The sequence below is a fragment of the Xiphophorus couchianus genome, chromosome 11, assembly GCF_001444195.1.
Source record: "Xiphophorus couchianus chromosome 11, X_couchianus-1.0, whole genome shotgun sequence".
In the NCBI taxonomy this organism is placed as follows: Eukaryota; Metazoa; Chordata; class Actinopteri; order Cyprinodontiformes; family Poeciliidae; genus Xiphophorus; species Xiphophorus couchianus.
The window spans coordinates 28,348,333-28,376,196 of NC_040238.1; the positions used below are offsets into that span (position 1 = coordinate 28,348,333).

A 27,864-nucleotide genomic window follows, 5' to 3' on the forward strand; every position below is an offset into this window, starting at 1 on the left:
GGTTTAGCCAGCTTCCCCAAAGATTTGATCTTTTACCTGCATTTTACTTTAAAATATGTTAAAGTTTCCTGTACATTGGTTTGATAAAAAAAACAACATACTTTTCTAGGGTTCTCTGTCCTTTTAACACAGATTTTAAAGTGTGAAGAAATGGCTTAATAATTAATTTTAGGCTTGTATTTTAAATAAAAATATAATAACAGCTAAGTCCAATATTAAGTATTCTTTAAATGTTCTTTCTGGAAGCAATAATAGTATTTTGCAGTTGCCGAGCAAAACTCCTGACTTGGATCTGATTGAAAATCTGTGGAGGGAGCAGAACATTAGGGTGATGGCAAGGAAGCCTTCCAGATTCACAGATTCGAAGTTTATCTTAAAAGTGAAACCATCAAAATGCCAAAGCAAACCCACAAAAAGCTGTTCACCAACTGGAAGCTGGTCTTGTTGCCTGTAATATGAATATGTTTTTCTTGAATACAAAGGGTAAAAATCACTTTAGATATACAAACTTTTAGTAAAATGTAATTAAAATGGTTTCCCTCAAAACTTGATACTTCATATTGAAATATCTTTGTTTTATTTTTAGATAATGTATTGGTTAAATTAAGACATGTTTTAAACTAGATCTAAAATTAGGGGATGGGAAGGAATGAAAGAAAAACAGATGGAAGTAAATATGGAGAGACAGATAGGTGGATGGATGAATAGCTAAATAGATGGGAGGATTGACAAACAAATAAGTGGATGGATGGACAGATATTAGTAAAATGAACAAAAATGGGAAAAGACATAAGAGGAACGGAGAAAACAGGTTTTCCTAGATTTTACTCAACCCCTTTTCATCACTCTAATCTTTTGTTCACGCCACAAAATCTATTTACAATTGTTTGCAACTTATCCATCAAAAAATTAAAAACAGATTCTATACATTTCAAAACAGTATAAAAAATCTGACTAGAAGAAACTGATAAGTGTTCACAATTTTCTTGTAAAACCAGTGTGTATCTGACTTCATTGCCAGGATTGGTATGGTTTACACTGGCTATGGCAAACCAACAGTTAACTCAGGAACAGGTCATAAATCAAACTGAACCTGGTGAGCCACAGCACTTTGTCAGAGGTAAATTTAAATATATAACTGTCAACCTGGGAGATAAAAATGGGCATTTTTGATATTATAAACAATGCTGACAAACCCCAAACATAAACCCCTCAACTACTCTCCACCAGAGCACAAAGCACCTTTAGATTTAGATTTCTTTTGCTGATAAACGTTTTTCTCCACAGCCTGCAATAATTTTAAAATATGTATGAAAATTCAGTATATCCTAACTTGGCAACACACAGGTGGCACTCCTTGATATGTTTTTTCCCCTCAAAAACAAGATCTGAAATTCAATCAAAGAGCAGCAGAGAGCCAATAGGATCTCAGTGTCTGTGGCAGCAGCAGCACCAGTCTGGGTTGGCCATTGGTCGGCTGTTTCACACAGGAAGGGATGTAATTGGTTGCCAGCGCACCAAGGCTTCATTGCCTCCATGGCAACATTGCTTCCTTATTGCTTAGGGAAGGTGAAAAGGAGGGAAAGAGGGGAGGCGACTTTCACTCAGACGGTACCTCTGCATTATTCATCCTTTGTCCCCGTGTGCTGGTAGAGTGTGTGTGATTGCACTGACTGACTGATGTGTGTGTTTCTATCTTGGTTTGGGTGGCAGTGATTGGTTGAGACGTCAGGGGGTGAATAAGGTGAAGCCAGTGCAATAATTGCACCCAACTGTGCAATGCATCCAGCAACACCATGTCTATATATATAACACCTAAATGAGCTCTGAGGCCATTTAGGGAGCCATTCACTGAGATGCTGACTAACTTTAAAAAGCAGCTTTTGGCGTTTTGAGACTTACTTTCTGAATTTAAAAAATGGGACATATGCAACATTTTTTTTATTTACTTGTTTGCTATTTTAAAGGGGGGTGCAGCACACATCTGGACTGCCGACTAGATTCCGACTGGCAGGAGCGCAGTCAGCGAACGCACACCTGGGCTCATCTTTACACCATCACCAGAAACAACAAAAACAACCACCACGCGGTTTGTTTGTTGTTGTTTTGATTCCTGCAACCCCCCTTGACACCCCACAACAGTTGAGGGTGGGGAGAACTGGAGGGAGGGGAGGAAGAAAGAGACAAGGGTGGAGTCAAAGCAGGAGAAAAACATCACACAAGGATTAGTGTTAGGTGGGTTGGAGGAGGGTGGGGGTCATTCAGGACTCCTCCCTCTTCATATGTGTTTTGTGCATGAACAGGGAGAAAAAAAGGGAGGGGGAGCAGCAACGCCTATTGACAGGCGTGTTGGCCGGCGAGCTGGCTGGCTGCTCCTCTGGCAGCGGATGCGGTGACGAGATGGCAACAGACACCCAGCGTAGCACGTGCTCTCAGTTGCCATCGCAACCTGCCCTTGGATACAGCATGCTGGTTGGCCGTTTCTAGCTGTTGTTGTTGTTGTGCGAGGCTGATGAAACCTCGTGGATGAGGGAGGGCGAAGCAGAGCCGCGTGGAGCCGCTTTCCTGCTCTGGGAGAAAGTGTTGCCATGCATATTAGAGGTCAGCCAGTAAACAAACAGAGGCATTAATAAATTAATCATCGTAGCCACCAGCGACCCCTGAAGAAACTTGCCATTTAGCCCTTAAATCCAAGAGAAACAAAGCAGGATGAGCCTCCTGATTCTTTACAAATACTAGGGCAAAACAAGAGGAAGCAGTTGAAAAGATTATTTCAAGAAATCAAACTGGTTTGGTTTGTCACTTGTAGTTAGCAAAACTTTTATTACACAAGAACAGCTGCACAACCAAAGAAGCTTAAAAACAACAACGAGACAATGCAATAAATGAAAAAGGTGCTATACAAATTATTTTATTATGATCTCTTTCTGCTTTAATGACAAACAAAACATCCTCGGTAAATCTGCAAGCCTAAAACGCTACAAACTCGAGGAACAGAACAAAGAGGAGACGAAGAGTGTGTGGCCTCAAGTGGTCAGATCAATACCGCATTGTGCTGAGTGTGCAGCCCGGCTGATAACATCCTGCACAAATAAACATTCTGCTCATGGCACACATTTATTCTGCACCGGACCCCCAGAGCAGACGCTGCAAGCCGCAAGGAGCCGAGGTGGCAAGATGATTGATTACAAGAGCAGGCAGTCTTTGTTTCACCGCTGGTTTTTAGGACAAAGCCCAGTAGATGGTGTGAGTATGTGTGTGCAGCTTTACGTTCATGTGAACAAGGTGTAACTGGGACAAAATGTTCTCCTGGAGACAAAAGAAAAAAAGTGGTTGATATTAAACTTCAGAGCTGGAGGCATTTGCGCATAAACAGATGCACAAGTTGAGACAATAAAATCTGTAATTTGCAACACCTGGAAATAAACAGCATCACAGACGACTTGACGCCCATCGTTGTCAAGGCTCATCCCATCCCTTCTTAAGGTCGGCTTTGATCTCGTCCAGCTGCTGTGCCATGGACACAACAAGCATTTTCATCTGGAAACATTGGGACCAGGTAAAGGAGAAAGATGGACATTTTATGGCGTGTGCAATCTCAGGACGAACAGCAAAAGAGAGCGCGGTGAAACAAATCAAGAAAGGGAGGGTGGAAGTAGTCACAGCGGGGCAACAAACGAAGAGGGAAACTGGACAGGTGGGGAAATGAAGAGAGCAGAGAGAGAAGGGAGGAGAAGAAATAATTAGACAAAGGTGCCAGAGACAAAGAGGAGGGGATGGATGAGTAGGAGAAGGGTGGGGAAACAGGTCAGCGAGAACAGCAGACGAAAAACTCATTTAATTGTCGACAGAAAAGATGGAGTGAGCCTAATAACTACAGCAGAAAAAGCAACAAATATCAGATACAGAACAGACCAAATCTGTGCTGATGTTTACACTAGTTTAAAGATTCAAGAACTTACCTATATTTTACTTAGAAAATAAATTGGGAGTTTAACTTTTTGGTAATTCAAGATATAAAGGGCAAGGAGCAGTCCAAAGTATTTCTGGATCATAGACAGTTACTGTTTAGCAGTGTCTCTTCTTTGGTACAGAGAACCACTGATGGGGCCGAGGTGACATTATCCTGGAAACTAAAATACTTTCTATTTTCCAGCCACTAGAAAGTCAGCATGAGGAATTCTTGCAAAGTCCCTGACTGCATGCAATCAGCCTTAGATGGGAAACTTTTTCATCAACTGGAAACATATGACGGTATTTCATCAGAACTACAACTAAATCAAACTGTTAACAAAACAACACATGACAATGTCATTGGATTTTGTTGGAGTGAATAAGATTCATTTTGATTTGGACCAAATTGGAAATCATGTACCTGGGTATAAATTAGGCCCATTTTTCACCGAGAAGACATGCATTATGAACTGGCACTATAAAAATAAAGCATTCATGGTTAATTTTTCAAACTCTTGTGTAGCTTAAAAAAAGGTAACAAGTTCCCCTTTTAAGTTTCAATTTTATTCTAAAATATCTTATATTGTACTTGAGTGAAGGACTGACGGATCATTTGGCACATTAAAAGAAGGTGAAATAAACACATTACTTACAACATACCTACGTATGTAAGTCAAAGTTGCACTGAAAAACCTAAACTGATCATTTTCCTGCATTAATGTTTGGCTGTCTCCCCATGATATGACACCTTAAGTGGAAATCTTACTACATAAAGCTAAAGTAAAAAACCTCTTAACGTTTTGATCATATTTGTACATTCCAAATAATGCTACACATTCTTGATGCAAGACTTATTCCAGCATATATTTCAATGCATCAACAATTAATAATAATAAAAACTAATAAATAAAACTCTTCAAATAATGCAACAGCTTTCCACCCACAGTCATAATCACCAGCCTATATAGATAAACATGTCAACAACAGGCTCAATTGTAGATTTAATCTAAATTTTAACCTCTCATATTTAATTACGGTGTACTAAATGCACCCTTTGTTTGAATGGCAAAGATTTCATTGTGTGACATTAACTTTTCAAGGTTCAATGTTCTTGTTTTGGCAAAAAAAGAAAATCTAATTAAAAGTGAGAATTGCTCACGTAAAAGACAGAAAGTTGGCATGGTGTTTAATTACAGTCTCTGTGTGCACGTAAAGACACTTTAATGATCTGTTGATCCAACATACACATTCGTCTTCAGGGCAGTGTGACCTGTTTTCAATTCACGTGCATAAAAGATAAAATCTCACTGTACAATGAGCCAACTGCCAAGTGTGGGATGTTCAAAGGGGTGAGATAAGCACAATAATATGCCAGACCTTCATTGAGTTAAAGCAACAAAGACACTTCATCATAAAAACCTGTGTCCCTTCAGCAAAGATTCCTCAACACGCTCTCCAGCTATTGTGCTCAGAGTGCTAGAGTGTGGGAGGGCTAGCAGGTACTCCTGCACACTATCACCACCTACTGGACAATTGATGTTTTTGCTGTTTTTTAGGAGGAAATTTCTTAAACAAAGGGTGATTTGAATGAATTGAGAAAACCAACACACAATCAAAGAATGTGTGGAAGAAAATAAAATGCAAGCATGACAATAAAACATACAAGATCATTAGAGCTAAAATAAACAGACAACTTTACACAGGAGTGATTTAGAATGTTAAAATGAAGAAAAGATCCAGAACTTTGTTCCTTTGAGTGAAGAAAATAACTTGGGAGGTAAAAAATGAAAGTATTTTTTGGAAGGTGACACGGGTCGGCAGATGAGGTAATGTCTGATATCAGAGTCTGCCCACTATGGGGGAATGGGTTTACCGGAACAAAGCTGATGTCATCCTTATGCTGTAGTACAACCTGTGCATTTAGAAAGCTTCATCAGGAGAAGAATACGACTCCACACGTAACGACTCCAGGTAAAACTGCCTTAACCTGCTGGTCAGATTTCTATTTTTCACTTCAATATCAGATAGATATTTATTTTTAATTTATCAGACAGCACAATAATTTTAAAACTAATAACGCAATCTAATGCAAATGTATAGATGTTAATCGTGACAACAAGCTTTAAGGGAAGACAGAGTGCTAATTTCACAATTTTTACATCCTGATAGTACTACATGAAGGAAGGCAGACAAAGAGAAGCAGAAGCAATAATTTACCTCTGTCAACTGTTGTTCAACATTGTGCCTGTACTCCAGTGTTACCAGCTGCTCTTTGGGGCCCTCTGCTGCCAACATCTGGCCTCCAGAGCCGAGCACATAGCTGAAAAACACACAGGGTATTAAGTTATCTGGATACATTACCCATTCACATCACTCACATGGCTTCAATAAAATGTAAAATTGACATATGATCAATAACAATGACGTTATTTTACAAAACTGATTTTATCGTTTAAAATTTAAACAGAGTGTTAATGTGAGGATTCTTAGTCTAATATATGCTGCACAACCAATATTAACATATTAGAAGTGAATAATGCCACACATTTGAGGTCACTGAAAACAGGGCTGCGGGTTAAAAAAACATCTTAGAGAAAATATCAAACACCACGGCGTAATTTATTAGCCGTGGTTTATTCTTGCTAATTTATTATTATAAACTAGCAAGAATATGGATGAACATAATTAAAATCTGGTAATAATTAGAAAAAGTGTTTGTGTTCATCAGTCAAAATTAAAAAGCAAGATTAAGTGGTTTTAGTCTTTGGGCTCAATATGGCCTCATTTTACAATCAATTTTTACAATTTGTGCCAACACTGGTAAAGATGCAAAAATAGTTGAAGTAGCGTAATTTCCCCACTGAAAAATAAAATACAACCTTTAGTTTAAGAACATTAATTCACAGAAAATAAATCATGTTAAAAAATATATTTCAACATGATTTATTTTATAAATATATTTTTTGATGGGTTTTTTTCTATTCAGAGACCTCAAAGTTGTTTAGTTATGTTTAATTAGTAATCCACAATTTTCTGGTAGTTTTGAATTTAAATGTCTTAATGGCCCTTTATTGTTATACAATCTTCGAAAGACAAGAGAACATGAAAATCAATTAAAACCATGTGTGTTTTTATCACACTGTAAACATCATACAATTTCTGTGTCATTAAAGTTTCCTTCTCAACCAATAGTAGCTGGAGTGGAGAATTGTGTTTTCCATCATTGTTAGTCGTTAGATTTGTTTATGTTTATTGTGTCTATTTGTGTTAGTAAGTAAATCTCAGTGTGATTATTAATAAATTCCATTTTTAATTACAGCAATTACAAGTTCCAACTGATTTTTTCTTTTACTCAATAATTGAAGTGTTCACGTTAGTGTTGATCCTTTCTAAATTATTATCTTGAGAAATACACAGACATAATCTTACTTCATTTATTTGTAAATAGAGAACTATAAATAGAAAGGAAAATAAATCCCTCAGATAGTTTGAGGTTATGAGACTGATTAGTCTACAGTTTACAATAACCTAATCATGCACCAGGATTAGACCTTCATGTTTGTTTGGTTCAGTTTGAATGTGTTACATTTTTCAGGCTCTCTGGGTAGAATACCGCTATATTTCAGACAGTAACGGTGAACTAGAAATGAAAGCACCTGTCGATGCTGGCTACACTCAGATAGAAAATGAACCTATTGTGGTCCAAGTTGCTGGGCGTAGCTGTGTAGATCATGCCAAGCACCGACTGGCAGCAGCAACAGATGAGATCCACAACCAGGCTGTTGAGTTTCAGTTCATGAAATAAAAAAATAGTAAAGTGTTAACAAATTTTTGTTATCCAGTCACAACCCAACCATAATACCATAAATAGCTTGTAACTGTAGACCATTTTATTGTATTAGCAGCTTTAAGTATTAGAATGCCAAATGTCAGAGCTTGCAACATAGCAGTAATTTTAAAAATGAGCAGATAAGTCTAATAATAATAATACTGATAATTCTGTTCTTTTACTTAAAATTGAGTTTTAAACAAAAAACTTGGAAAATGGTTACATTAGTTACTGCTAAAGTATAGAGTGTAACCCTTCTTACCAAACTGATCGTTTGTTCACTTCAAAGAGGTGACTGTCCTTTCCAATGATAACGTTGTTGGTAACCCCTGTAATGGTAACAACAAACAGATCAGCATGGTGCATCACATTATCACAAAATAGCAAACTATTAGAGTGGCATCTTATACTTTTTAATGGATGTATTATATTTTGGGGTGGGGGGTTTCAATCAGACAGCAGTTTGCTGAATTGGAGAATAAAGTAACATAGTACTTTTGCAGAGCCAAGACATAAGCCTACCAGCGGCCAGATCAGTCTATTTAAACCCTGAATTGTATTTTTTTTTTTATTTACAGTTCATTTAAAAAATTTTAAAGTATAAATGCTCACTATTGAATTATGACAGATATATCTGCAGTGGGCATGCTTTAATCCTAGAGCCAGCAAAGACTGTAAGGAAAAAGATGATGGATGGATTAATAGATGAATGAATGAATGGATGGGATGAATGGATAGTTGGTTGATGTACAGAACCACATACCAATGGATAGACATAATGGGGGAAGGATGCACACAGGAACAGGTCATACTCACGCTTTAGTTTAATTTGCTTCTGGTCCTCTTCACTTCCATCCCAGGACATTGAATCTCCAACAGGCAGCCTGCACTTCTTACAGATGAAAACCACGGGCCCGTCATCGTCTTCCTCTGCTTCTTTATCCGCTCGGCCGAAGAGTTTTTCTTCCACTGCGCTGGAAGCGATACTAGACATATCAAACGTCTCGTTTTTGATTTTTGGAAGACGTCCAGTAGACTTTCCTTTCGTTGCCATTACTGCAAACCCCGTACGGCCGAAGTGTGTTTTGAACTTAGGCGGTTGGTTCAAATATCCGGAAGCACTCGAGATATTCACTATTGCATACTTCCGATTTCGTCGTTCTACCTGAAAAAGTGGATGCAGTGCAAATATATTATCGTGCTATTTGGACTGATTAAACGGACAAAAATATCTAAAAAAAAAAACAACAGAATTGCTAAAAAGAGTAAAATACAATAAGACAAAATTATTTTTGTTACTACTTTGCCTTTGGAATTTTATACTAGAAAAACTTACGGTAGACCTACAATTGTTCCAAAATAGCAGACTTTAAGTATGCTAATCTTCAAATACATATAAAGTTTGCTGATGATTACTAAAACTTTTTCACAAGGTCAAAATACCATGATACATCAAACAAGAATAACACTAAAACTAAATATTTTAGTGATTTTATTCTTGTGCAAGTGTAGTCCTATTTTTACTGAGAAACACTATTTTAATCTGTCATTGGTGAGGAGAGCCGAACTCAAAGAATAAGGAGTAGGAGTGTAAAATGAGTTGCTCAATAAGAAGAACAAAACAACAGTAACAATATTCTTGAAATAGCTCGCAAACAATCAGACAAAATAACCAAGACAAAGCTAAAAACTGTTTAATGTCAACGGAACAAAAATCCATAGTCTGACAAAATAAAAAATAACAATCATTTGGTATTTGGGGGAAAAAACAAGCACACTGAAAATATCCACATATATAAATAAAAATTTTCTATGATAATTAAATCCGTCCGCGAAACTCAGGATATTCACTTATCCCGTTTTCTGAAACGGGTCCCTGGAGTGAACTATCTTTACTTCACAACGATCTTTGGGATTTTAGAGGGGAAAAAAAAGTTAAACGGATTTTTATTTTCTTATTTTATTTTTTTTGCATGTACACTTTTAAAAGCACATACATAACTAATTGTTTATACTTACGCATAAGGTGTTTATAATTTTCCTGTAAAAAAATATTTTTATGTAAAACTTTGCAACAAAGTTTTTCTGTCTTCTCATTGGCTAAAAACCAGGAAGTTAATTCGAGGGGCGCGAAAACACACGGCTTTTGTATTGAGAATCGTTAAAGCGTCAAAACATTTCACAATTCTGTAGTGACTGTCTAGGTTTTTCATGCCTTCTCTGTGATCATGTGTGAAAAGCTAAAGAAGGTAACTCTTTGACTTTATTAAACACACATTAAGCGCCAGCCGCATTGCTGATATTGTCTTATTTTTCTGTCTCTTCCACAGGTGAACAGCTGGTTGGGGGTAGTGTTTGGGGATCAGCCACTGCCACCGTTCGAGGTGAACACCAGGACAGTGGACATACTGTATCAGCTGGCTCAGTCCAGTGAAGCCCGCTGCAGTGATACTGCTCTCCTCACAGAAGACTACAAGCAGAAAACATCAGAGTATGAGGCTGACGGTGAGGCACATACATCAGGGAGAACAGATGACGCATAAAACATTTGGATTGGAATAGCTGAATTGATCTAAAGTGTTTAGATTTGCCGAATGGCATGTTTTGCACATGTAGAAACTAATAGAAACTGAAGTAAATACATTTTTATGGCCTAAGATTCAGGTGTGGTTTTACTTTTTAAAGCAAATCTCCAAATTGTCTCCATGTCAGTCCGCTAAACGGCACTAAAGATTACGTTTGAAGCATTTAAAGTGAATATTTTGTGCTCAGATGTCCAAATTGTTATTAAATTGGAGGGGAAATAGAAATCTGAGTTTAGAAAATGCATGGAGTTTCAAAATAAAGAACACATAAGAACTCTTTAGTCTGTTTTTCAAAAACTGTATTTCACTAATCCCATCTTTCTTTTTTTCCCCCCCACCTAGCTGCTCACTTTGAGGATGTTCTTCTGCACAGTGTCGGCCTGTCTGGGGCAAGCTTGTCAAAGCTGACTGCAGACTACCTGTCTGCTTTAGTGGACAATGCTATGGTGCTGGGAGTGAAAGACACGTCACTGAGCAGGTAATTTTCTGTGGCCTTGTATTTCATTGATCAGAATGTATGGTTGTTTCATTTTTGTTTGTTTGTAGCTTCATGCCAGCAATCAACAGCCTCACCGGTGATCTTCTGGAAGTCGAGAAGTCAAACAGAAAACTCGAAAGGGAACTAAGGGCGCTCCAAAAAAGACTCGGTTCAATTCTGGTGCTGCGGGGAAACCTACAAGAGTAAGAATAAGGCGTAAAGCGAGCTGTTAAAAGTGTGTCAGTTAAGTTTGATCAGAAGGTTGGGCTTACACATGTACACATTGGCGGTCTTCATTGTCAGGGATATCGACAAAACTACCAAATCTCAAGCAGTGGAGAGTGCGAAAGCAGAGGAGAGGCTGCTCAACATGGACTTTGTGACAGCCAAGGCTCAAGAGCTCAGTATCAGGCAGCAGAGGTCAGAGGTATGTTGCAGCGTATTCCTCTTTATAATTTGAAAGTAATTTGGGATTACTGCATAGATGCTAAGGCACTAAGTGGGATCATTTCTAGGCCATTTTGTGATTTAAACAGCAACCCACGTTATCCACATATGGGGAATCAACTTGATTCTTGACAAAATATGATTCACTTCTCCACATTTAGTCTCAGAAAAAAATTTCAGATGTGTATACGTCAAGATAAGAAGCTGATGCTCAGCTCTAGAAAGAAGCTTAATAAAAAACCCGTATTATTTTTCCCTCTAAATGACCAAACAGTTTAAATTCTGTTTACCTAGTTGCAATGTCGTCTGCCTCTAGTTTAAAACTTTAATAGATACAGTGTTTAGTTTGTTAGGAGGGCCATTGTCTTCTGTTTATTCACTTTATTCTGCTCTGCCAATCCTGCAGGCTCAGCTTGTATCCAGGAACATGGACAAGTCTATCACCCACCAGGCCGTTGTGCAGCTTTCTGAGGTATTTCAGCATTTTCACCACATTCATCGCCATGGGGATAGAAGCTTTACTTTGTCTGCATTCAGGGTTTGAAACATGTCATCTTATTTTTCTCTCTGCAGGAAGTCGGCGCACTGCAAAATGAAATAATCCCCCTGAAAAAGAAGCTGGAGTTTTACATGGACCTGAGCCCGGTGCGTTCGTTTTTTAGTTTTTCAGACTTCATTACTTTTCCAACCAAAGGGGCAATCACCTTTCCTGTTTCGTCCTTTGAAAAGAAAATAATCAGTTCAGTCTAATTTATTTAAGCATTAAGCTTGTGAATTTAATCTTGAAATGTGATTTTTGTTTATTCTAAACCTTCAGAGCCCATCTCTTGCACAAGTGAAGATAGAAGAAGCAAAAAGAGAACTAGTGAGTGTTTAAATATTTGGTTTCATAACATATAAGATGCCATTCTTTGCTCATTTGTCATATTAATTACTTTTTCTTTCATTAATTTTTCAGGCTGCACTCGATTCCAAACTTGAGACTAAGGTGGATTTTAAATGAAGTTGCATGTTGCACAGTCCTTTCTTTAAAAATAAAGTTTTTGCACCTCAAAGAAAAGCGGTTTGAGGTATTTTGGGTCACCTAAAAGGATACTTCTTGCCTTTCTCCTCTTTTGCCTTGGAACCTTATTTAAGTAGAGGTTAAATATTTCAGAGATTTTGGACACTCATAAAAAGCTCAGACAGTATCCATATTAGTTCATATACCTTGAACATTTTTATATTTTACAACCTGTATAACTAGCTAATTTTGTCTTGTATGTTTACCAACAAAACATTGTTTGCATGCTTGTCAGTGTCTAGAAATGGGTAAAAAAAAATTTATATGATTTTAGCTTTTGTATTTTATGATATAATAATACTCTAGTTCTAATGTGTAGCTGGATGTGTAGTCTGTCTCCAGCCTTTCCTGTTTGTTTCAAACATTGGCAACACTAATGAAATGTTTTGCTTTTCCTCTCTGATCGCAGCAATTTAATTGAGGGGTTGGTCTTAGAGTTGTAAAAAATAGTCTTGACAGATTATACCAAAACAAGTTTTAATCTGTGTGAACAACCTCATCAAATGCAAGTTCTTTTGTTTTTGTAAATGTATTTTTGTCCAGCTGCATATTACTTCTCAGCCCTTCTGGGATCCAAATAAGTTTTCCTCTTCCATACATCTTGTTTTTTTTCTCAAAACCTCAGTATTTTACCTTTAAGTCCATTTGCTTTAATGCAATTCCTTAAATGTCTGGCCAACAAGTCTAAAGGTAAAGAGAACCCTTTTGAGATTTACAATAAAATGGTACTGGCTTTGGAGGGATAATGTCACATGGAGTTAAAGGTAGGGCACTCTGCCTGAAGCAAAAGCAGACCGAATAGAATCAGCCTGTTCTGTCTGCATGTAAAATATCCCCTCACCGTTTCTCTGCCCTGTCGGTTTCTGTCCTCTGGAGTGGAGCAGAGCCTGGACACCTCAACGGTTTCTGTCAGCTTGACTGCTGCAGGACCTGATCTGCAGTCTGACGTGGAGACTGAGCCGTTACCATGGAGTGGGCCACAGATGCTTACTGGAGAGCAGTTTTCCCACTGGGGCCCCCCGGCTTGGATGAAAAGAACCATGTGGTTAGAGTACCAATAGTTTGTAAAAAAGAAAATGGAACATAATCTGGCGATTTTTTCAGAGGTTACATTTGTCTCCTAAATGTGTTTTACTCCTAGGTGACTGTTCATCAAATACTTTTGCAGTTCTATCTTCTATTGCTAGAGTTAACTTGACAAAGTTAAACAGAAACAGAACCATAGATATAATTTCTGAGAATAGGAGCACAACATATCTCATTTGTTTACATCTGTTCTAAGCAACCAGAACGTCTTCTCTCATTTAAATAAATTGCCATAAGCTATGCTTCTTTCTAAATTTTTGATTTTGGTGTAGGCTCTTGTTTTGTACTTATTTTCACAAGATTGAGACAGTCATATTAAAGATATGGGGAAAAAAAAGACAAATTAGAAAGATGAATTGTTGAATTTGATATTTATGCATTTGTGGTTAAAAAGTGGGACAAATGGGGGTTCTGGATGAGCTGCACAATTTGGAAATTAGTTTTCTCAATGTGGGTTATATGCTCATCTTTTGATCAGCCCACTCAGTAAACAATAAAATCCAGGGTTTTTTTCTTTCAATCCAATCAAGTAATTTATTTTGTCACATTACAATCACACAGTGCATGATGTAAGTGAGATTTTATGTAACAAACACAAGTTAGTGAATGGTTGGGAAAAGGAATAAAAATGTTTTTCTAAATATTTTACGAATGCATTCCATACATTAGTCAGTTGCAGACCAGACTACTGGGTTAACTTTAACCCATATACTATACAGTGTTGTTGTGGTCATATAGATGCACAGACAATGAGCTTAAAAGTCCAAAGAACAACTAAGAGACCCAGTAAATCGTTGAAAACCATTTTAAACTATTGCAAGAGGCAAAGCATAAAGAAACTGGAAGTTGTTGAAACTTTTGCACAGTACAAATTAGAACATAAATATCAAACTGTGACTGTGTGTGTTTAAGTACCAGATGCAATAAAAATGGTGCTTGAAATTTGCAGGGAAACGTAAAATAAGAAAGTCAAAGAGTTAGGAAGCCTATCTTCATAGGCTTCATAAGTATGTGCCTTCTGGAGGGAGAAAGAAAAAAAATCATGCGTCATACTAGCGCGAGCTGCCCGTGTTCCCTTTAAAATAGTTTTATGTGCCACTCCCACTCCATGATTCCCACTCAGCTGTTACTGTAAATCGCTCCCAGTTCCCACATGGTGTTATCCATTCACAAACCCGCGCAGGAAGACTCGATTGTTGCCATGAATCGGACTGATCTCCTCGTCCGTCACCTGTGAGCAACTTGTTGCGCAGCTGCTATTTCCCCTGTGGTCCATCGCGGCAGCCAGACAGTCGCTGCTTCTCTACGACAAAAAACACTGTATCTGCTGATCTGCGTCTCAGCGCCTGGAGGTATTTTCTGGCTCTCAGGGAGGACAGCTGGATGACTTTCTGTGAGCGACCAACTTTCTTTATTGGACTTAAAGAGATGCAGCCGAACGCCGCGGCCTTGTGGGATTTCCCTCACCTTCCTGTTTGGGTTTTTCATTAAGTACGACAAGTCTGAATTCAACGAGCCTCATTAATATGAGAAGAGGGGCAGGGGATGCGAGTCATGAGCTGGACGCGTCCTTTCCACGGACTCGACTGGAGCCACAGCCTCTTCTATCTGACTTTACTACTGTGGACCAGGCGCATGAACGGACTGGCTGATTTTTCAAGTAAGATGATGATGAGGATGATGATGATGCAATAAAAGGAGGGGAAAACTTACAACAGAAAGTATTTTCTCACAAAAAATGTCACCCGGTAGCTCTGAAGTTTTCTATTGACTATAGCTTACATGAAATGGTGTAAAACGTTCATACCAAAGAACACAAGATAAGTATTAGACATCAGGAGTCCAAAACTTTAAAATTAATTTAGCTATTCAAGGAGTGAGTGTGTAGCTCACAATAACAAATAATTTTGTCAGTAGAACCAATGTGATTCATGTATTGCAAGGTGCATTGCACAAAGTTCCATTCTTGGCCCACTATTGTTTTTACATTTTTTTCAATTCCCAAATAATTTATATTATTGCTAATTTTTTTAAATTCAGCAGCAAGGTTTTAAAGACAGGAAACAAACTTATTAAAAATGGCATGTTGAAAATTATTATGCCCTCTCAAAAAATATTTTTTATTGTATTAGCAGTCAGATCCATCCTATGGCTGATCACCAACATTTTGCATATTTCTATAGGCATCTTCTTTTGGTGTTTTACTGTTAAATCAGACTTAAATGTTTTGTCAAGAAAATAATTTGATGTTACTCCTAAGTAAATACAAAAGCCCATTTCCAAACGATTATTTTTTTGTTGTTGTAAAGGGATAAAACTATTAAAAATCATTTTGCTGTCGGTTTTGCTGGAGTCCTGAACAAATAGATAGATAGATAGATAGATAGATAGATAGCATTTATTGTCATTGAACAGAATTCAACGAAATTTCCATTGCAGCTCCCGTGCAAAAGGTCAAATATATACAGTATAAATAAGCAAACACACAATAATAATAATAACAATATATACAACTAAATTAACTAAAGGCACTCAACCACACCAAAGAAGTAGCAGCAGGTCCAATTATGGCAAAGTACAGATAATGTGACAGTGCAAAGTGCAGAACAATATGGCTGTGTGGGGGTGGGGGATATGTATATGTGACTGCGAGGTTATGATATGTGTGGGAGGGGGGGACGGCAGGGAGTAATGGCTCTGACGGCTGTGGGGAAGAAACTGTTTCTCAGTCTATTTGTTGTAGTCCGTATATTCCTGTACCGCTTGCCTGATGGCAGCGGCACAAACAGTCTGTGGCCCGGGTGGCTGGAATCCATCGCTATGGATTCAGCTCTCTTCTTGACCCGGTCTGTGTAAATGGAGTCCAGGTCTGGGAGGGGGCATCCCACAATGCCTTGTGCTGTTCTCACCACCCGTGTCAGTTGTTTCCTCTCCAATGCTGTGCAGCTACCATACCACACAGTCATGTTGAGGCAGAGGATGCTCTCGATCATCGCCCTGTAAAAGTTCACGAGCAGCCGTGAGGAAAGTCCAGCCCGTCTCAGTTTCCTGAGGAAGAAGAGCCTTTGTTGTGCTTTCTTCACCAGGTGGGAGGTGTTTGTGTTCCAGGAGAGGTCAGAAGTGATGTGGAGGCCCAGGAACTTGATGTTGTCCACACGTTCCACCACTTCTCCATCTATGAGAAGGGGAGTGTGATCCGTCTTCCTGGACCTTCTGTAGTCCACAATGACCTCCTTGGTCTTCCCTGTGTTCAGCACCAAGTTGTTGGCTGAACACCACTGAGTGAGCTGCAGAATCTCCTCTCTGTAGTGGGTCTCGTTGTTGTCTGAAATGAGACCCACTACTGTTGTGTCGTCCGCGTACTTCACGACTGTGTTGGTGGGGTGGATGGCCACGCAGTCGTGTGTAAACAGGGTGAAGAGAGCTGGGCTGAGCACACAGCCCTGCGGCGTGCCTGTGTTGAGGACCAGTGGGGACGATGTTGAGCCACTTATTCTCACCACCTGAGGCCTGTTGGTGAGGAAGTCTCTGATCCAGTGGCACAGTGAAGCGGGCAGCCCCACCTCGAGTAGCTTCAGCACCAGCTTGTCTGGGATGACGGTATTAAATGCTGAGCTGAAGTCTACAAATAGCATCCTGACGTAGGTGTTGGGATGCTGCAGATGGGTCAGGGCTGTGTGCAGAGTGATGGAGACAGCATCCTCTGTTGACCGGTTCGCTCTGTAGGCGAACTGAAGGCTGTCCAGGTTTGCGGGGATGAAGTCTCTGATGTACCTCAGAAGAATCCTCTCAAAGCACTTCATGATCACCGGGGTCAGAGCGACGGGCCGGTAATCGTTCAGGCTGGTGATGGACCTCTTCTTCGGTACAGGGATGATGGTGGAAGACTTGAGACACTCAGGAACCGTGGCGAGCTGCAGGGACAGATTGAAAATGTCCAGAAACACTCCTGCCAGCTGGTCGGCGCAGGTTTTCAGCGTCTGGCCTGACACCTTGTCCGGTCCTGGAGCTTTGTGGGTGTTGATCCTCCTCAGGGTGGACGTCACCTGATGCTTCTGTAAGACGAGGGGCTGGTGCTGCTCTTCCAGTTGGGGTAGATGTACGGCTTCTCTGCTGCCCGCCGTGTCAAAGCGGGCAAAGAAACTGTTTAAGGTGTCAGGCAGGGTGGGGTCGCGGCTGGTCAGCTGAGTGCTGTGTTTGTAGTCCGTCATGGTTCTAATGCAGGGGTGTCCAAAGTCGGTCCTGGAGGGCCGCCATCCTGTGTGTTTTAGTTCTCTCCCTGGTTTAACGCACCTGGATCCAATGATGGCTCATTAGAGGCCTTAGGAGAACATTGACAAGCTGAGAAGGTTGTTACTACAACCAGGGAGAGAACAAACACATGCAGGATGCCGGCCCTTGAGGACCGACTTTGGACACGCCTGTTCTAATGCCTCTCCACATGCTTCGGGGGTTGTTGTTGATGAAATGTTCCTCAATCTGCTGTTTGTACTGGAGCTTGGCCTGCTTAATACCTTTTTTCAGTTCCGACCGGGCCCTGCTATAAGCCAACCTGTCTCCAGACCTGTAGGCAGCATCCCGGGCTTTCAGCAGGGCCCGTACTGTGCTGTCCAGCCATGGTTTCTGGTTTGGAAACACTTTTATGGTCTTAACAGGGAGGACAGCGTCAGTGCAGAACTGAACATAGGACAGAACGGACGATGAGTATTCCTCCAAGTCTGCGCCGTCCCTGAACACACTCCAGTCTGTATGCTCAAAGCAGTCCTGAAGTGCAGAGGAGGCCTCCTCAGTCCAGACCTGAACTATTCTGGTGGTCGGCTTAGTTCTGCAGGCCAGAGGCTTGTAGACAGGAATCAGCTCCACTGAGATGTGGTCAGACATGCCCAGATGTGGAGCTGCTACAGCCTTGTAGGCTCCGGGGATATTGCAGTAGACCTGGTCCAAAATGTTATTGTCTCTGGTGGGAAAGTTTATGGATTTGTGAAATTTGGGAAACACAGCCTTCAGTTCCACGTGATTGAAGCTTTGATACCATTTTTTCAGACTGATAGATGGCAGTTACTTTGTTTCTTATCTATTTTTTGGATGTCTTTAGATTGGTGCATGATGCATAGTTTTTAAGATCTTTTATCCTACTCCATGTTAGACAGGTTCTATTGAAGTGATTTCTTGATTCTGCCCTTTTGACAGTAAACGTGCCCTGGTAAGATTAAACTCAGCTTTACAAGACATGCTGGTAATATAATTCATGAATTATTAGGGGCCTTGATCTGCAAACCATAATCATTAAAATTACAAGACATAAAGACTTGAAATATTTTACTCTGTGTAACAAATATATATACAGGTTTCACTATCTCAAATGAGTGAAAAGTAAATTGTAGTTCAAAGAGTAATAGCTGAACTTGATGTGGCTTCCCTTGCAAAATAGATCAGAGATGTCAGTGGGACAAATCTGGTTATGTAAAGGAAATGAATGAAGGAATTATATTAATGATAATTTCCATATTTTATATTCAAGAAAACGTTGAATAATATTTGCAATCTTAGTGGACACCACAAGAGACGCATGCCAGAAATAAGAAGAGTCCAAACAGTCAGATCTACAAATAGTAAAGCATTATGTCTGATGTGCGGTTGCTAAAAATGTTCAATTTTCTTCCGTGCAACAGACTACCTTTCAAGGATCATCACCAGCCACTCTGCTCACGCTTGTGATGGGACACCACTGAGACTCCACTGTCCTCGTCACTCCACCATCTCCATCCAGTCGGCCTTCTACGGGAGTGGTGAGGTCCGGCTGTGCACGGAGGACCCCACATCTGGACCCCGCAACCACAGATGCTCAGCTTTAACCGCTCTACAGGTGCACATTCATGCATGACATGAGCCATGCATCACTTTAAAGCCCAGCTGTACTACATTTTGATAGTTTGGTCTTCACCAAATTTCAGTATGTGGTTTTCAGGTAGCGCAGAATCTTTTTATGCATCCCTGTGGACTAGATCATTAAATCAACAGTGCTGGACCTTAGTGACCATTGCCCTGGGGGATTATTTTGCAGAAGATCCTGTCTGAGTGTCAGAACCTCAGAGACTGCCAACTACCAGTCAGTCACCTGCTGTTTGGGAAGGACCCATGCCCTGGCAAAAACAAGTACCTCCATGTGAATTATAAGTGCAAACCCAGTGAGTTCTTCCCTTCTGACTTTCCTCACACACTTAGCTGAGGATGAGTTTTAACATTCTTACTTTGACCCTCACTCAGCTGAACACAAAACACAGGTGGTGTGCGAAGGAGAGACCATAATCTTGCACTGCAAGACCCCCAATGTGCTGATCATCTATGCAGCTGTCTATGGCCGAGGTCTGGGTCAGACTGACACCTGCCCCTCGCTCTCGGCAAGACCACCCCCATTTGGTGAGTCACTGTGAGCTACTAATAGCGAAACATCAATGTAGTAAAGTAAAGTGAAAGCACGCAATGAGTGTTTGTGTTTAGTGGCATCAGCTGGCCTCATGTAACTCTAACACAAACAGGGAAACGGAACCCTGAAACAACCACAGCTAAATGGAATGCAGCCACCATTGATTTCTTTTCTTTTCTTTTTTTTTGGTATTTATTTTGAGCACTGTTCTTTTCCCATGACGCTTATCTAAATGGCCCACGGCAGACTAGGGAATAGTGGGGGGGAGTGATTCTTTGTTCTCTATGGAAATATCAGCTCTGTCTGTTGACTAAAAGAGTTGCATATTTCCTTTTAGAACACAGAGCCCTGAGGATTTATGAGGAATGTGGGGTTTATTAAAAATGCAAAGAGATCACAAGCAGAAACAGTGCAGGTAGAAACAGGTGTATCTCATGACATCAATTGTGGCTGCATTCCTTCTGTTACTGGAGTACACCTGTGCTTTTCCTGGTATGTCGAGTCAAACTGAAGGATAGAAGACGAGCTGTTTGTATGCTGTAATGTAACACCTCACTTTCACAGATGCTTAATTTGTTTTTAAATAATCCTAGTGTCGCAAGAAAAGATGTTTATAGATATTATCAAAGTCTATATTTACACAAGGAATTAACTATTTGCTCGGCTGGGTTAAATACCATCAGCCATGAAAACACAGTTGTACTCTTGCTAAACTGTAGTCGAGCTCCTGCAGAAGGCAATCAATAATTCAGCTATTGCAGCCCAGGAGCAAAAATCAAATACGCATGTTCAGTTGCTCTTATGGTACATTGCAAAAGTATTCATACCCTTTAAGTTTTTCACATTGCTTAACATTGCCAGCACAAATATTAATGTATTTTATTGGAATTTTGTGATAGACCAACACAAAGAAGAATTTTGAAGTGGAAGTAAATTGAGGAGTAAAATGGTATTTGTTCTTCTTTTTACAAATTAAAAGAAAAACTGGTTTTCTTCTTTAGTTTGATATCCCTAAATAAAATGCGGAGAAATCGATTGCATTCAGAAGTCACATAATAAGTAAATGTTCTGTGTGTGTATAGTTCTTTATCAGGTCTGAGGACTCCAAAGCGCCATACACTACAATCCGTTATTCACCCATTCATATACACTGGGTGAATGTAGCTTAGCTTGTAGAATAGCTTGTAGAATGTAGCTTGTAGAAACATGTAGCTTACACTGATGGTGGTAAGCTACAGTATATTGTAGCCACAGCTGCCCTAGGGCAAACTGACAGAACCATAGCTGCCATATAATTAGCACCAGTGGGCCCTCTGACCACCATCAGCGGGCAAAGCAGGAAAAGTGTCTTGCTCAAGGACACAATGGACACAGTGGAGGTTCAAACCCTCAACCCACCAGTCACAGGACAAACCCCTACCACCTGAGCCTCTGCTTCCAGGTTGCAATAATGTGTGATGTGATAAAGTTTGCAGGGTGCGAATGCTTCTGCCAGGTTCTGTCCTTGCTGTGATATTCCTCATGTTTCTCCTAATTTTTCTTCTCCTTTCAGAGTGTCTGAACTATGACGCTGTGCAGGTAGTGTCCAAATCCTGTTACAGCAAACAGAAGTGCACCATTGCTGTTGGCAACCAGACCTTCAGGGATCCCTGCTTTCCAGGAACCAGGAAGTACCTCAGTGTGCTTTATTCATGTGGTAGGACCCTCTCCTGCTTCCTCTTTCACATAATAGACAGAAGCCTTGTGATGCATTAAAATACCAGCTCGCATGATGTCATGTTATCACAACCTTGTTCATTATGCTGCAGTTCTTTCAGTGAGCATTTGTTGTTTGCTGCTTTGAGTTCTTATCTTCAGATCCCAGCTTTCAGTGACTCTGTCCTAACTCCACCCTAAAAAAGAATCATAATATAAAGAAGTGGGAAACAAGACTCCCAAGTTTTTTGTTTTTTTACTTCCTGTGATTGACAGAAATGCCAGCGAGGACATCAACTAACACCATTCATATACCATAATTTGAAACCCAATGAGTAGTTCCTAGTATAATTGTTGGCTCTATTTATAGCACAACAATGCAGCGCAGGCATTAATACAGGACTGCTGAGTATTTTAAGATTCAGTTCTCCACCCAGATTGGAATCAGGAGACTCAGGCAACTACTTCTTTGCATCTCCACCACCAGTGTCTTAAAAACATGTTCATACCCATTTGGTGCTGTAAACATACATTTTTAAGTTTTGCCACAGATCCATAGTGGGATTTATGTCTGAATCATGTTTCAACATGGATATTCAGAGTTTTACACAGTGTTTTACATGCAGTCCAAAAACGTTACTTTTTGTCTCATCTTCCCAGAGGACATTCTTAGTTGTTTGTTTCATAGCTTGTGGTGACCTGCTAAAATGAAACCTTGTGTGTTTCTTTCAACAATGGTTTTCTTCTTTCCACTCATCTACGCTGTGCCCGACGAATAGTTGCTTGGCTGCTTCTCTTATTAATGCTCTCCTTGCTCCATCTATTAGTTTGGGTGGATGCTAACACCTCTGTTTGTGGTTGTATCAAATTGCTCATATTTTTGGATTTGTTGTGATGTGGTAAAATAATCAAATATGGTATGAATGCTTTCACAAGCCATTGTATATCAACTGGTTAGCAGCAAAGAAAGACTCTTCTTTTTTTTAATAGTGCCAAAGTCTTTACTTAAAGAGGCAGACCCAAACATACTGAGCTCCACCTCACTTCCCACTACAGAAAAAGGTACCAGCATCTATTTGCTGTTGTTCTATGTTTGTAAAGTCGCCTGCTCATAGTTGTTTTGTGAACTTTACAAAAGCTCCTGCTGCAGATCTGGAGTCAAATAGGCCCAATAGTTCGGGAGCAATGATGAGCAACTCTCTCCTGACCTACGCCTTTATCAAAGGTAACTTTCTCTTTTCCAAGTTTTCTACACATTTTGATGTAAACATAGACTTTTTCAGACTGAAGTTTCTATAATTATCACCCTTTTAGTCCTTGTAAAACATACATTATTAAACATTGTCTTTATGCCACACTTTCTACATTGGGTAGTCTTTAAATGCTACCCAAAGGGAAGCTGAAAAACAAAACAAAATTAAGAAGTAAGAAAGAAATTCCACAAAACGAAGAAAAGGAGGGAGAGAAGACAAATGACAAAGGAAGTTAAAACTAAAGGACAGATCTACACAAGGAGGGATAGAAACAGACATGTGAGGGAGGGAAGGAGAAAAGGGTTTAGAAGTATAAAAAGTACCAGGAAGAAAATAAGATCAAAGGTTCTAAAAAATGACATATTTAAACATAACATAATCTGCCAGGTTCTGTCCTTGCTGTGGTATTCCTCATGTTTCTCCTAATTTTTCTGCTATTTTAAAACTATTTGCCTATCCAGTGCTTAAAGACTGAAATCAAATTTCAGCCTTTTCCAGACTGTGTATTAAACCTTCTCCTTTTCATCTTTTCCCACATAGATCACCCAGAAATGGCAGCGCTGCTTTTCACCTCCAGCGTGTGTGTGGGCCTGCTCTTCACACTGCTGGCTCTATCTGTCCAAGTGACCTGCAGGAGGCGGCGGCTCAGAGATCACACACTTGGAGCCAAGTCAAATGGCCTGACTCCCAACTGTTCTAAGCAGGATGATGAGGAGGATGAAGCAGAAGATGATGAAGACGACAAAGAAGAAACTGAGAGCTCTTTGCTCTCGACTGCAGAGAGGAAGGGGATAAAAGGCTGGGAGGAAGTGACTTATGTAAGCGAGGAGGCTGAGCTGGCGGAAAGGATCGAACGCAGAGACATGATCATCCAGGAGATTTGGATGAACTCCTATCTGAACGGCAGCTCCTGCTGAATAAATCGTGTGGATATTTGTTCAGATTCCTCATGCTTCACATTTCCAAAAAACATTTTTATACCACAAGATGAAAATAAAAATCTGACAAGCCATCTTTGCTACATAACATTCTAATAATCTGCAACAGAGGGATCAGAAAAGTGTATGCTGCAAGAAGCTTGAGTGCTGTGTATGTTATTTATCAGCAAATGTTTTTTTGTTTTTTTTACTGTTTAATAAAAATATTAAATCACAAAATTTGAAAGCTCTGTTATCCATTCGTCATCCTTCAGCTGCTGTGTTGTTATGAACTAAAGGTTAGTATAGCCTGTCATCTAAAATACGGAGATCAAGCAGCTATTTATTCAAAAAGCCTAAAAACAGCATCACTGCATCTTCTGAGGTAATTTTTTTTCAGATCTGAGCAGAATAATAATGAAATGCAACAATATGCTAAATTTAAATCTCGAGTTGCCATTTAGTTTTAATACAAATATCCAAATTTCCAGAGTTTTCAGCATTTTCATCCTGTATTTAAAGTATACATATAAAGGCTGATGTATTTATGGCTGGAGGAAAGATAAACCAATGGATGGAGCAGCACATGGATGGGTAGGCAGTCTGAACACTCAAATTCCAGACGTGGAAAATTCAAATGTCAGAATTTCTCTGGAACCCTACAATGTTACCCGCCTCTTTTCGGTGTTTTGTTTCCTTTTTGAATAAGTCAGCTCTGTAATTGACCCCACACAGTTCTCCCTCCCAGTTCCCTGGTCAGCACTGCTGAAATGATGACTGTGTTGCAACTTCCTGCCTCTGGGCTACAATGACCAAATGAAGTATGTGTTCCACTACTGTGAGACAAAGAGAGGAAAGGTGTAACATCCTTGTCCCTGCACTCTAAGAAAAACTGAATTTTCTGTTGCAAAACATCCGTCACTGGAAACATTGGAAACAATTCTTTTATTCGTATTTTCACCAACATACCAATATTTTTATTATGGATATATTAAACCAGGGTTAATCATGTCTGTTTTATCTGATGCAGTAAAGACATCTGGCTGCATATCCTTTTCAAAAACAATCAAAGTCAAGTCGTAGGGAAACGAATGATCTCTGATAGAGCTCAGGTAAGAAAAACAGGAAAACCTGCCTCAGGTTGCTATTAGGCAGTCTTGGCCAGTTGTATTAAGAAAGGCAGAAATTGAGTCACTGGAATATCTGGAGGGCAAGTTGTCAGAGTCACCTTGGCCCCCATTTTATATTCGTAAGGCCCTGAAATTGTCTTTTGAGGGCCTGCCTGTTCGACCACTCTGAGTCCAGGTAGCTATCATCGTCTGCTTCGTCCAGTTTCTAGAAGCGTTATAAGAACAAAGTTAGGTTGCACATACAGAACGGTTCCATGGAGCATATAGGCTCACTTTACCCAACCTCACCTTAAATTCTTCCTGTCTTTTGTAGTAATGCAGCATCATCTGTTTCTGCTGTTCATCAGTGACCAAGGGCTCTCTCGCTGGCGCCCCCTGTCCTTTCTAAAGCAAATAAATAACTGGTTAAGTAGAAAGGCACTTTGACAAAAAGTATTAATAAATAAATATTAACCTTGACAAATTACAGATTCTCACCTTTTGGAGTTTGACCACAAGCTTTGTCTTTTCATTTCTTCCGATGTAATCCTGAAGTTTTTTCCCTCTCTGCATCTCTTTACCAGCCCACCAAAGCTGGCATTCTTCTTCTGTGATCACCTGCAGAGATGCCTGAGGAACAACAGATGGAGAGGGCAGATGGAAAGGACAGAGGGTCCAAAAAAAAAAAAAAGCAGGTTGAAACTGGATGTGGGAGATGGCTCCAAAAGCAAGCTCTCAAACTGTTACATTCGACAGAGTATACTCCTTAAAAACGAAATGTGTCTCAAGTCAGTAACCTGGGATTCTACTAAATCTTCATGTCAAAACTTAAAAATGTATTATTTTCAGTATTTCTTTCACAATTTGTAAATATTAAATGCAAAAGTTCACTCTGAATATTCAGCAGATGATGAATACACGAACAAACGGATGTCCAGATGGTTACAACATGTCTACTAAGAATTTCCTAGAGAGTCTAAGAAGACTGATTAGAGGCTCCTTCTATCAAAGCACTGAACATTGATTAAAACACTATCAGCAGGCTAACCTGTGTCCCTGACAGATCTTCCTGATCATCAAACTCCATTCTTATTGGGTCATGAGGAGGCAGCCCCATAGGGTAAACAATCATCACAGCACCCCTTAGTTGATCCAGCGCTTCTTTTACCATTTCCATGGTGACACAAACATTAGCTTGAGCCTGTTTCTGCAAAATCAGAGCAACAGAGGTGATTGCTTGACCAATGATGACAACAGCAAGGAGGTAAAAATGCAGTTTTTGCAGTAAAACTCACTTTAGAGATGAGTGCTTTTGCTTCCTCAACTGTCCTCATCAACACTTCCTTCATTTTATCATTTGGGGCTGGTATGCAAAAAAAAAAAAAAATATATATATATATATATATATCAGTAAACAGAAAGGATTGCAAAACTACTTTTTACCCAAACTTGCAGAAGAATATTTAAAACGTCAGTCCACTTTTAGTTGTAGGATATAACAATTTCAAGTGGAGTAAATTACAAGTGGTTTAATATCAAGCCATTTGACGTGTCAGTACCAAGCAAAATTGTTTCCAATTTCTAAAAGGATAGCTGTGTTTACTTGGGAACAGCAAACTTGTTTGTTTTTTTCTTTACAAAGGTTCCACCAAAGAGATAAGTTCTCACCATGTCCATTCCTCCTCCCGATCTCATCCTTCCTAAATATCTTCCCTCCACTTGGAATGCATCGTTCTTCCCATTCATCCTTCAGTTTCAGCTCCACAATTTGCTCATCTGTCAGTCCCTGCATGTTGGGTGGGAGTGTGACGCCATGATCGGCCAGCTCTGGGATCTCTAACAAGACACAGCAAAGAAGAATAAAAAAAAAAAACTATGTTGATACCAGATAGAAAGATTACAAATTTAACTGTATCCTGACAAATTCTATATAATATATAGGGCAATGTCTCAAAGAGTGTAGCGCTTTCAGATGAAAGGAAACATAAAATATGATTTGCAAGCCTTTTCTACAAATAGACATCTCAAGTGTGGTGCGAATATATTCTTAAACACTTCTTCCACCCGCAGTGTACATCTCTGTACTTTCATGATGCTGTTTGATCACTATTGTTCTCAAACAAACCTTTGCAGAACAGATGGATTTATACTGAAATAGATTACACAACCAAATTGATTGTACTGGATTTTATTTAGGAGTCCTGAACAGTCCTGAATAAAAACGCATGCCACACTTTTCAGTTTTTCCATTTGTAAAACATTTCGATAACCGTCAAACAGTTCACTTTGTGTTGATATATTGCATAAAATTGAACGCAACTGTAAAACTGCTTTAACACTTCACAGTAGCAGGGAAGAGTAGGATGTGGATCTTTAACAGAAAGCACAGGCAGCAATGGAGACAGAGTTTTACCTGAACATATCCTATCCACTTTGAGCCTGCCGTTGTAAATAGCAGTAACCTGCTGGATCAACGATTCCAGAGCAGCGTCCGTTGTGGTGTTGAACAGAAACTGGCTCTCATCTCCGCGCTTCACATGCAGCTGCACCATCCTTTACCAGCTCTCCTCCTAACAGAGACGGTTATAGGCGAAAGAAGAAAAAAAGTTGCTGCTAGTCCCGATGCCGAGAACCAAGGCGTCTTCAGGTCAACAGAGTAACCATGGTGACAGAGAAGCGCGGATGCTTCCAGAACAGCACGACTAACCTCAGCTAGCCAGTTGGTGTAGCCGTTAGCCACGGGTGGCGCTTGGTGTTTAACAATGAAAATTATACACAGCTTTGGATCCTAGTGAAGCTTACCTGGCAAGGAAAATGACAAGTAGGTCTTCTTAGCAGCTGAGTGTGAACTTATAATTTGTTTTTAACTGCAGTTACCATTTCCGATTGTGGAGTTACTTCTTCTAATGGAGTCCTGTACTGCGGCTTCTAGAATATTGTCACACTTACTGCCCTCTAACGGTAAGGAACATTATTATTCTGAAGCAGTACTTCCAGATGAATTTTGTACTTAACCTGACT

General features: G+C 39.8%; 4 protein-coding genes across 5 annotated transcripts; 2 read left to right on the top strand and 2 right to left on the bottom strand.

The window, feature by feature from the left end:
- Positions 1 to 2,790: 2,790 nt before the first annotated feature.
- Positions 2,791 to 8,919, bottom strand: mis18a (MIS18 kinetochore protein A). Its single transcript, XM_028030439.1, has 6 exons — positions 8,600 to 8,919; positions 8,046 to 8,112; positions 7,611 to 7,733; positions 6,172 to 6,274; positions 3,417 to 3,540; positions 2,791 to 3,309 (listed from the first exon to the last, which is right to left on the bottom strand). The coding sequence occupies exons 1-5, from the start codon at positions 8,835 to 8,837 to the stop codon at positions 3,460 to 3,462; spliced, it is 612 nt and encodes a 203-aa protein (XP_027886240.1). The 5' UTR covers positions 8,838 to 8,919; the 3' UTR covers positions 2,791 to 3,309; positions 3,417 to 3,459.
- A 962-nt stretch (positions 8,920 to 9,881) lies between these two features.
- haus1 (HAUS augmin-like complex, subunit 1) lies at positions 9,882 to 13,095 on the top strand. Its single transcript, XM_028030490.1, has 9 exons — positions 9,882 to 10,032; positions 10,114 to 10,288; positions 10,711 to 10,846; positions 10,915 to 11,049; positions 11,150 to 11,273; positions 11,700 to 11,765; positions 11,867 to 11,938; positions 12,111 to 12,158; positions 12,252 to 13,095. The coding sequence occupies exons 1-9, from the start codon at positions 10,012 to 10,014 to the stop codon at positions 12,294 to 12,296; spliced, it is 822 nt and encodes a 273-aa protein (XP_027886291.1). The 5' UTR covers positions 9,882 to 10,011; the 3' UTR covers positions 12,297 to 13,095.
- A 1,272-nt stretch (positions 13,096 to 14,367) lies between these two features.
- eva1c (eva-1 homolog C (C. elegans)) lies at positions 14,368 to 23,977 on the top strand. Of its 2 annotated transcripts, none has more exons than XM_028032184.1 (8): positions 14,368 to 15,102; positions 19,115 to 19,308; positions 19,510 to 19,630; positions 19,710 to 19,862; positions 21,422 to 21,565; positions 22,555 to 22,626; positions 22,703 to 22,789; positions 23,358 to 23,977. In XM_028032184.1, the coding sequence occupies exons 1-8, from the start codon at positions 14,988 to 14,990 to the stop codon at positions 23,732 to 23,734; spliced, it is 1,263 nt and encodes a 420-aa protein (XP_027887985.1). In that variant the 5' UTR covers positions 14,368 to 14,987; the 3' UTR covers positions 23,735 to 23,977. The 2 variants fall into 2 exon arrangements, with proteins under 2 accessions (XP_027887985.1, XP_027887983.1); XM_028032182.1 differs by having other exon boundaries at positions 14,431 to 15,102; positions 19,507 to 19,630.
- A 683-nt stretch (positions 23,978 to 24,660) lies between these two features.
- Positions 24,661 to 27,806, bottom strand: cfap298 (cilia and flagella associated protein 298). Its single transcript, XM_028032185.1, has 8 exons — positions 27,646 to 27,806; positions 27,257 to 27,413; positions 26,512 to 26,679; positions 26,139 to 26,206; positions 25,892 to 26,050; positions 25,342 to 25,473; positions 25,153 to 25,248; positions 24,661 to 25,069 (listed from the first exon to the last, which is right to left on the bottom strand). The coding sequence occupies exons 2-8, from the start codon at positions 27,393 to 27,395 to the stop codon at positions 24,959 to 24,961; spliced, it is 873 nt and encodes a 290-aa protein (XP_027887986.1). The 5' UTR covers positions 27,396 to 27,413; positions 27,646 to 27,806; the 3' UTR covers positions 24,661 to 24,958.
- Positions 27,807 to 27,864: the final 58 nt, after the last annotated feature.

Excerpts from the sequence above, each read along its gene's own strand:
- haus1 (XM_028030490.1), top strand. The coding sequence starts at position 10,012 with ATGTGTGAAAAGCTAAAGAAG. Across the intron at positions 10,033-10,113 it reads TGTGTGAAAAGCTAAAGAAG|GTGAACAGCTGGTTGGGGGT; the intron begins GTAACTCTTTGA and ends TCTCTTCCACAG. Across the intron at positions 12,159-12,251 it reads AAGAAGCAAAAAGAGAACTA|GCTGCACTCGATTCCAAACT; the intron begins GTGAGTGTTTAA and ends TTAATTTTTCAG.
- mis18a (XM_028030439.1), bottom strand. The coding sequence starts at position 8,837 with ATGGCAACGAAAGGAAAGTCTACTGGACGTCTTCCAAAAATCAAAAAC. Across the intron at positions 8,113-8,599 it reads GAAGCAAATTAAACTAAAGC|GGGTTACCAACAACGTTATC; the intron begins GTGAGTATGACC and ends TTACCATTACAG. Across the intron at positions 7,734-8,045 it reads GTGAACAAACGATCAGTTTG|CCTGGTTGTGGATCTCATCT; the intron begins GTAAGAAGGGTT and ends GAAACTCAACAG.
- eva1c (XM_028032182.1), top strand. The coding sequence starts at position 14,988 with ATGCGAGTCATGAGCTGGACGCGTCCTTTCCACGGACTCGACTGGAGC. Across the intron at positions 19,863-21,421 it reads GGCAAGACCACCCCCATTTG|AGTGTCTGAACTATGACGCT; the intron begins GTGAGTCACTGT and ends TTCTCCTTTCAG. Across the intron at positions 21,566-22,554 it reads CAGTGTGCTTTATTCATGTG|TGCCAAAGTCTTTACTTAAA; the intron begins GTAGGACCCTCT and ends TTTTTTTAATAG.
- cfap298 (XM_028032185.1), bottom strand. The coding sequence starts at position 27,395 with ATGGTGCAGCTGCATGTGAAGCGCGGAGATGAGAGCCAGTTTCTGTTC. Across the intron at positions 26,207-26,511 it reads CGGGAGGAGGAATGGACATG|CCCCAAATGATAAAATGAAG; the intron begins GTGAGAACTTAT and ends TTTGCATACCAG. Across the intron at positions 25,070-25,152 it reads AAAGACAGGAAGAATTTAAG|AAACTGGACGAAGCAGACGA; the intron begins GTGAGGTTGGGT and ends TAACGCTTCTAG.